This window comes from Theropithecus gelada, chromosome 17 (assembly GCF_003255815.1).
Source record: "Theropithecus gelada isolate Dixy chromosome 17, Tgel_1.0, whole genome shotgun sequence".
In the NCBI taxonomy this organism is placed as follows: domain Eukaryota; kingdom Metazoa; phylum Chordata; class Mammalia; order Primates; family Cercopithecidae; genus Theropithecus; species Theropithecus gelada.
In genome coordinates this window covers 59728492-59737718 of record NC_037685.1, presented here as the reverse complement: position 1 = coordinate 59737718, position 9227 = coordinate 59728492, and the positions used below count along the sequence as shown (strand labels likewise).

At 55.3% G+C, this 9227-nt stretch overlaps 1 protein-coding gene across 1 annotated transcript; it reads right to left on the bottom strand.

Annotated features, from left to right (window-relative positions):
- Window positions 1-473: 473 nt before the first annotated feature.
- PDX1 (pancreatic and duodenal homeobox 1) lies at window positions 474-5621 on the bottom strand. Its single transcript, XM_025364414.1, has 2 exons — window positions 5117-5621; window positions 474-1468 (listed from the first exon to the last, which is right to left on the bottom strand). The coding sequence occupies exons 1-2, from the start codon at window positions 5520-5522 to the stop codon at window positions 1029-1031; spliced, it is 846 nt and encodes a 281-aa protein (XP_025220199.1). The 5' UTR covers window positions 5523-5621; the 3' UTR covers window positions 474-1028.
- Window positions 5622-9227: the final 3606 nt, after the last annotated feature.

The window sequence follows — 9227 nt, the reverse complement described above, 5'->3', positions numbered from 1 at the left end:
ACTGTGCTTGTCTTCAGCACAGCCTCTACCTTGGAAGAGGAATTACATCCACATCCTAAATAGAAAGTTCCAAATATCTTTGGTTTAGTGGTCACCCAGGGGTCCATCTTTCTCCCTCATCCCCAGATCCAGGCCTGTCTCCCCTTGCCTTCCCTGCCAGCAGTGTGGAACTGGGGCACAGGGACTCTTGTACTGCTCCTAAGCCAGCCCTGTCGCTGTTCGCCCTGTCTTGCAAGATGTTCTCTTCCTCAGAAGAAAGGGGTGCAAGTTGTAAGATGTGCAGCAGAGAAGTGTGCAGGTAGAGAAGAGGAAGAGGAGGGATGAGAAGGGGAGGCAGAAGGAGGAGGAGGAGAAAGAGATTAGGAAGAAACAGGAGGAGGAAGAGGAGGGAGAAGAGGAGGAGGAGGGGGAGGAAAGGAGAGCAGCAGGAAGAGGAGGGGGAAGAAGAGGAGGAGGAGGAAGAGGAGGAGGAGGAAGAAGAGGACTCACTGTATTCCACTGGCATCAATTTCACGGGATCTTTGAAAACTCAAACATTTCCATTCAATTATTTCTAAACTTAAAGTGGTCGCCCGAGTAAGAATGACTTTATTTATGGGCAGATAAGGCATTCGGTCCAGCTCCCCTGCTGTGTACTGGGGAGACTTCCAATGTGTACGGTACAGTTTCCATCGTCTTTGAAGAGTTGGCTTCTCTAAACAGGTCCCAAGGTGGAGTGCTGTTGGCGGGCAGAGATGTGTGCAACAGCCACAAACAACGCCAATCCTGTATCACTAAAAGAGGGCCCCAATACTACAGAAACCAATGGCTCTTTTTCTTTCGGAAGGCCTGCCAGCATCTACCCGCGGGGCCCCAATTAGCACATGCGCCTGAGAGAGCGGGTTTTCCCCTTTGGTCTAAGGTGGGCCCCGCAATTGCCGCCCCATTCAACTGCCAGGGCGGGTGGTCCACGCCCGGGGTCCTCCTAGGCCCTCTGCTCCTCCTCGGCGAGTGGTTGATGCCGCTCAGCCAGGAGCAGTTCCTGCCTCTCATCGTGGTTCCTGTGGCCGCCGAGGCGCGACGCTGGAGGGCTGTGGCGACGCGCTAAGGCCAGGTGGCAGGCGGCCCTCTCGGGCGGCAACTGGGGCAGCGGGCGGCACAGTACCTCCGGGGGGCGGCGGCAGCGCCAGAAGCTCCTCGCCGGAGGTCACGGCGCAGTCCTGCTCAGGCTCCGCGACCCCGCCACCCCCGACCGCTGTCCCGCCGCCGCGCTTCTTGTCCTCCTCCTTTTTCCACTTCATGCGGCGGTTTTGGAACCAGATCTTGATGTGTCTCTCGGTCAAGTTCAACATCACAGCCAGCTCCACCCGGCGCGGCCGTGAGATGTACTTGTTGAATAGGAACTCCTTCTCCAGCTCTAGCAGCTGTGCGCGCGTGTAGGCCGTGCGCGTCCGCTTGTTCTCCTCCGGCTCCGCCGCGTAGGCGCCGCCTGCGGGCGACACAGGGCGTGAGTGTGGCCCCCGGAGCCCTGCACAGTCCCCACCCACGCAGCCCAACCCCTTCAAGGGGATCAGGGAGTCCTAGCCCTACCAGTTGCTCCCGCCGGAGCCACGGAGCATCCCATTTCAGCGCCTAGTGTAGGCGCGCGAAGCCCTTCCCTAGTAAAGGAAGCCTTTTTATTGGAGGCCAAACCCGAGTCGGCTCTCGCCATGAGCCTAGGCTTGGCTCAGCCAGTGAGTGGTCCTTGAATGCGCTCGTTTAATCGGTGTTAATCAACTGATTGATGTTGATTTAAATGTAGGTAATAGATAGTTAAACCGACTGGACCCTACCAAAACAATAAAACGCCCTTAATTCAGGGCTTAAAAAAACCTCCTGACGGTGATCCACAAATGTAAGAAATACATTTCAGATCGTTGTGTAGTTCACACACGGACATTGTAGTCAGTTATACGGACAAATCTTAAGAACGTAAAACAAACGTTTACCACTTATGATGCTATCTACTTTTCCCCCCACTATCTGCTATTTCGTTTTAAAAATACTAATCTCAACCTAGTAAATTGATTTTATGACCTGCGAATGGGTGCAACCTGCAGTTTGAAAATCTTTGTGCTAATGGAGACTGTGATACATTTTGTTATATCGGACCATGTATTTCCTCTCCATATATTTATATCGTAATTAGTCCCAACCTGACAGCCAGCAAATTCTCCATACTTGTTTTAACTTCAGCGAGACTTCTGCCCTCGAAGAGAAGAGCATATTGTTCTAGGGGTCACGTTGGCTAGAGCAGAACTCTGGCAGCTCCAGACTCTACGCCCTGGATCCCAAATGCCCTCAGAGGTGTTGAGGGGAGACACAGGGGCCCTAGCCCAGCTGCCGAAACGACAGCCCCATGAAGGAGGGGGTAGTGGTGCAGAAACAAGCCCCCTGTGTCTCCAAGATGCAACAGGACGCCCTGGACAAGGAGGTTGGAGACCCACATTCACTGCCCCTGCGCTCAGCCAGGTCCCAATATTTTCTTTTCTGTGCAAAATACTGACTGCACCCGGACTGTGGATGCTGACGCGGGAAATGCCACCAAAGCTCCGGGGAGAGACTTGTTTTAGAGCAAAGGCCCGGGACATTTCTCCTGTGAATGTTGGCTAAGCCTTAGGAATTGAAAGGCGAGTGTGTGTGCGTTGGGGGCGGGTTAATTTCGCGATGGAACCCTACTGCGTTTCCCCCCAGGTCGAGAAAAGGTGCCGGAGGCTGAAGCAGAGGCTCAGACCCTAGTCCCGGGAGAGTCCTACTCCCTGGGGGCATCCCCGAATCTACCTGGCATCCCAGGCCTGGGAGAGAAGCGAGGCGGGCCTTCAATAAACATTTTGAAAGGCTCTCTAAAGTTTTTACATTAAACCCACACGTCTCTGGGTTCCTGCTTTAGGCTGCGGGCTTGGTGAAGGCCCTGTGAGAGACTGCTCAGGGAGAGACGGCCCGGGGTGCACTACTCCCGGGGGGCCTGTGCCTGTGGCAGGGGTGGAGGTTGAGGATGGTGGGAAGAAGTCAAGGGCGCCGAGCCTGGGCCCTTCCCCAAGGCGCAGGGTGAGGCAGTTTAGGTGCCAGCTGGCCAGTGCTGCTGAAGCATTTGGGGGTCAATGTGTTTCAAAACCTCTGTTGTCATTAGCATTCAGATTCGTACTGCCAGTGAGAGCCTTTTGTCACTTCGCTCTTCCCAGGGGCAGGTGGGTTTGCAATTTTTGAATTCCGGCTCCATCGAAAGTTTCCCCTAGAGGAACCCGGGGATAGCAGCCGGCCCCAGAGACGGCTTCCTGGGGAAGAGAGGGGAGGTCGGCTCCTTCCCCGAGAGTCGAGCGTGCAGTGGGTTAGAGGGCGCCAGCAAAGGCCTGGGGCCAACTCGAGCCCGAGAGTGTCGCCCTACTTGGGTCCCCCGAACCCACGCCAAGTCTGCTGATTTGCCTTCTGGTTTTACTTTCTGGCTTCTTGGGATCAGCCTAAGCCCAAGTCCTCCAGAGCAGAGGTATCCCCGCTTGGGTTGGGATAAGGACGGACGTTCCTCCACCTCACAAAGCCTCTTTCGGAGACCAGCTGTCGCCCATTTCCTGAGGAAGGCCCAGGCCGGGAGAGCAGGAGCTCCGAGGGCCTAGGAGGCCAGAAGAGAGGCCTGGAGGGGAGGCAGCCCTGGAAGGGAATTAGTTGGGGAATGGGAGCCCCCCACCTTTGTTCAAGGGACTGTCCTCTCGCCTCCTAAGAACCCCGCATTTCCGGAGACGTCAAGGCCTTTCGCCAGGGCCGCGCGAGCTGGGTAAGTTCGCAGAGGCGCCGCGGCAGCTTCTGGCGCCCCTGTCAAGTGGGTTTCGCTGGAGGTGGGGACGACTGCAGCGCAGTTCAGCCCTCGTCCTGCTTCAGGACCTTCGCCTTAGCGAGAAAGTGAACTAGGAAGGGGAACGTCCCGCGGACCCCGGGCGAGCTGGGGTCCCCCTCCCTCTCCCGCACAAAGCCCCGCCTGTCTGTGCCTGGGCTCAGTGTCAGGCAGGGCTGGCCAGACCCCGCAGATGGGCGCTGAGGATTCTCGGGGTGCGCCGGGGGACGCCGGCTCGAGCTGTTCCCCCTACTCCCGGCTGCCAGTTGAAAGGAAAAGGCAACTATTTACGGTGCAGGTGTGACCAGAAGTGGCTGAGGCACGGCAGCGATGACAGTGTGTAGCGGCGACCACACAGGCCGCGCCGGAACTCGCCGCCCGAGCGGGGCCGCGAAGGACCCGGGGGCTACTCTGTGCCTCCGGCTCCCGGCTCCGGGAAAGACCTTCTGTTCTCCGCCGGCGCCGAGGGCCGCAGGCACTAGGCCTCTCGCCTCCCCACTGGCTAGGCAGGGAGAGCCCATCTCCTGCAGAATTATTTCCTGGGAAGCAGCGCGGGGAGACAGCTTCAATTGCTTTCGGTTGGTGAAAAACGAATTCGCTTCTCAGATTGCTCTCCTAGCCGCCAGGCTCTGACGTAGAGAGGCAGGCCTTTAGCCTCGCGGTGCCTTGCCCCAGCCCCTTCCTCTTGACTCCCATCCTGTTTCCCCAACCAGGGAAGCCGGACACTGCGGGATTGGGTGCAGTTTCCTTTCCCTTCCTGCCTTTCTGCACCTACCTGGCGCCCCTAGATGCCTGCCCTTCCTTAACGAAGTGCGGGAAGTGAGAGGATCCGGGGCTCCGAAGGCGATCTGGGGCCTGGGTCAGAGGTACCCTTGTCCCTACTCAGCTTCCTCGACGTGCACTACCAAGGAGTCCTGGGTTCCCGGATCCCCTGCTCGAGGAGGATCTATAGTGTCCGAAGCCCTGAGCTGGACTCAGCCTTAGCTCTCTAGGGATGGCGCTGGGGGCGCGGGCTCCTGGGGCGAAGATGGGCTCAGTGTACAGGGAAGGAAGGAGTTAACGCTCCCAGGAGAGTAGGGTGGGAAAGATGCTTCAAACGGCACCAGAGAAGCGCTGCTGTGAGGGATGGCCTCGTTAACTCCCCGATGTAGTTTAGTCCGACCTGGGATAATCCAAGGTGCCGGGAACAGAGAGAAGGCTCCTGGGAGCTCTTGGAGGTAGGGCGGCCGGGTGAGAACCGGAAAGGAGAAAGGGGTGGGGAGCCAGGCTTACCTGCCCACTGGCCTTTCCATGCGTGAGCTTTGGTAGACTTCATCCATGGGAAAGGCAGCTGGACGCGGTTGGGCTCCTCCAGGACGCCCGGCTCGGCTCCCTCCGGGAAGGGCCCGGAGGGCGGATGGGGGAGCGCCAGCTGAGCCGGGAGGTGGTGGTGGAGGTGCGCCACCGCGGGGTCGTCGGCGAGCGGGGGCACCTCGTACGGGGAGATGTCCGGGGGGCTGCCCTGCTCCAGCGCGCCCAGGGCACCGGGGAACGGGGGTGGCGGCGGCGGCGGGGGCTGGCGGCCCATGTACAGGCACGCAGGGGGACTGGCGCTGAACTCCGGCGCCGGGCCTCGCTGGAACGCGCATGGGTCCTTGTAAAGCTGCGTGGCCGCGTAGTACTGCTCCTCGCCGTTCATGGCTGCGGCCCGGGCTTGGGCACCGAGAGCCAGGAGTCGGGAGCTGGAGCCGGGGACTTGGCACTGTGCGGCGTTCCCACTCCCGGCGCCACCCCTGCTCGCTTTGACAGCACCGCACTGATCTCGGAGGGAACCCACAGCCTGCGGGGACCGGCGGGCCGGCCGCCGCGCCATAGGCTCCGCGGGGCCCCACGTGGTTCAGCCGGGGGCGGTGATTGGCCTGGCTGACAGCCCTAAGAGGAGAGGCCAGGTACCCGCGAGCACCTGCTTTCATTCCAATTTTCTCTCTCAGCTGAGTTTGCTGCACACCCCTGAACCGGCAGCTGGCGGTGCTCTGCAAAGTGGGCGCTCATGAAAACATTAGAATCATTCATTTATAGAAACATTTTCCCCGTGGCTTAGACGTTTCTATTTTCCTATATTTTTCTATTTTCCTACATTTTCTACTATATTTGATAATGGACATAGTGTGTTTGTTAATTGATATAGTTTACAAGGAGACCTGTTGAGCTTTTAATTTCTTTTAACTGTTGGGGAAAACGATGAAAAAGGTTTGCAGACCCAGCTCTGTAGCTCGGAAGAATTTGATTCTATTTTATTTATGAAGTTTGTTCACAGCCACCAAGGTGTCGGTTAAAAAACACACAAAACTCTGGCATTCTTGTGTGTTTTTACTTGTGGATGTGCTACAAGTACTGGGGTGTAAATGGTAACTTCTGAAGCATTCACAGAGACTTTTGTAAATTCTTTTTTTTTAATTGAAGGGTATTACAAATTTTGGTTTTGAAAAATTGGGGCCCATTTGGCCAACCCGGAATGTAGCTTCCCAGTACGGCGAGGGGGAAAGACGCGCACGGCCTTCTTGGGACTGCGAGGCAGGGGCAGCTGTTGGCACGAGGGTTCCAGACCCTTGACCACTCTCTACGGGCTGGACCCTGGCGGAGTTTGCCGGCAGAGAACACCCACTCTCTTCTGCTTGCAATTGAAATAAGGCAAGCGGGAGAGGGGGAAGTGGAAGAAGAGTTACCTATTTAGAAAAAGAAATAAAAACGCTGCATTTTCCATGATAACGTCTGTGCTTGGCTTCAAGTCATTCGGTAACTTCTGGACATTCTGGGGTCCTGACATAAATAGGGCCACTTTTTCTGCACGCACTGACGCGGATGGATGACCTCCGGGTGGCGGTGGCGTCCAACCCCCGGCCTGGGCATGACCCGCTAGGCCTGGCGGCCGGACCAGCCTCTGACCGGGCACTGCCGAAAGGAGGATGTTTCTTGAAACGCCACTGAGGGTTTTAGAAAAACTAGACACCTTTGCGGAAACGGCTCAGCAAGAGAGAGCGTGAACCACAAAGAACCAAGCCAGGGAAAAATCACTGCACCGCCTTTCCTAAACAACGTACCAACATTCAATGACCTTTGAGAGTCGATTTTTAATGTATTTCTTCCTACTGGAAATATTTGTATTTTAAGTGCGGATTGAATGCTCTATTCTGAGTACTCTTTATTTTTATTAAAAGACAAAAAGCTAGTCGGGAATGTGGACTTCTCTGCAGATTCCTTGTCTTGCGGGAGGCTGGTGTGGTCTCAGCATTTGCTCCGATGTGTGAGAGCTTATGTGTGTGGCCCTGATGTGTGGTTCCCTGGCTTGTAGATGCCCTTGCTGTCACCGAAGACAGGCCAAGGGAAGCACGGCGGTGGACAGGGAGAGTTTCGGTGATTTCTTCAGGGAAAAGTGCCACCTGCAGTCTTGGTGGGGGCAGAGAGTGAAAAACGGTGGGGCTGCGCACCTAATCTCTGTGCGCCCGCGTCAATGAGTCCATTGTCTGCGGCCCGGAGAACTCTACCCTATCGCCCTGGCCGCGAGTGACCACATCGATCAGGAGGGCAGACTGGAGGGGGTTGCCCGGCCACGGCGTGTTGACCCTTGGAGATAATCTGCCGAGTCGCCGCGGGTTGACTTGGCGACGTGGTTATGAGCGGACGGCGAGCTCCGCTCAGGACAAAGATCGGCCACTTTTCCCCTCCCCCTCCTCTTCCTCTCCCTTCCCCTCCTCCCTGGGCACCCCCACACCCACTCTGGACTCAGTCTGCGCCCCACTCTCCCTCCCCTGCTCCCCGCCTCGCCCGCCACCCCCGGAGTGTTTACTTTGCACTTCTCAACTAATTGCACATTTCTGTAAATTGGTCTCCATTTCGATGCTTCATTTGCTTCCATTTAATATTTTTGCTCGGCCCTGCAGAAAGAAAAGAGGCTCTCAGCAGAAAGCAATCCGCCCATTGCCGTCGCCGGCTAAAACCCGGGTACCCCGGGCTATAGGGGAGGAGGCGGGGAGCGCCGGAGGTGTTCCACGGAGGCGCATTCTCACTTTCACAATTAGCATTTTCTGCTGCCTGCGACCTAATGAAGGGACCCAGGAAGCAAAGGTCAAACAACCATTTATTATTGTTGTTATTATTATTAGAGGAGACGAAGTTATCTGGAATTTTATCACTTACAGCCGTATAAAAAACGTATCCCGGGGAGCCCTCCGCTGAGTAAGGTCGTGTGTTGTACTCCCCTGTGGATCTAGCTTCTGGTATCGTAAAATCGCCGAGTCCATTACAGGCGAAATGCGTTTCCGCTCTGAATCCCCGCTGAAGCCTGCGCCCCCTCCAAGCTGCCTCGCCCACAACAGGCCCGGCAGCGATACAGAGCCATTAGGCGAGCACCTTCCCGAGCCATTTAACAGCAGCTCTTATGGATAAATAAACAAAAAAGGCTGTAAACCAATTAAAGTGTGGACAGTGAAAAAGTCGTTTATTAGCAGGACGTCCTGATAGTTCTCGCTGATACTGGAGGTCCTCGCCTGCCCTCTTCCCCCTTTCCCTTCACAGAGACGCGGTTTGCACCCGGGAGAACACAGGTTACCTTGTTCTCGGTAAGTGGCTAAGTCTTCCTCAGTGGTTTCAGAGGCATGCTACGGGCTGAATTTGGCTTGGTGATAAGATTTTTAAGCCATTGCATCCCATTATAAATGAAAAAAAAGATGAATCCCACTTAATTCCAAGGTATACATCATGAATGCACATGGAATTTATATTCATTTTATAATTAAATCTCTATTGAAAATAAAAATTAAATTATTTCTTGAGTTGGAAAATTCTGTAAAGCAAACGATGTGACGTGTGGAATGAGAATCCTTCTATAACTGATTGCACTTTTGTTCATCAGCATTTCATTCAATGAGCACTAATGTAGGCAGGTTTTCATTCTCCTAAGTCTAATCAATTTTTCCCTCCTGCTGATTTATGAATACCCAGACTTGGTCGGGCGCAGTGGCTCAGGCCTGTAATCCCAGCACTTTGGGAGGCCGAGACGGAGGGATCACGAGGTTAGGAGATCTCGAGACCATTCTGCCTAACACGGTGAAACCCCGTTTCTACTAAAAATACAAAAAAAAAATTAACTGGGCATAGTGGCGGGCGCCTGTAGACCCAGCTACTCGGGAGACTGAGGCAGGAGAATGGGGTGAACCCGGGAGGCGGAACTTGCAGTGAAGGGAGATCGCGCCACTGCACTCCAGCCTGGGCGACAGAGTGAGACTCCGTCTGAAAAAATAAAATAAAATAAAACAAATAAAACAATAAATAAATAGCCAGAATTTGGTATCTAGGTCTGAGAGGGACCAGGGAAACCCAGCTTGAGTTGTGGGGATTGGAGAGA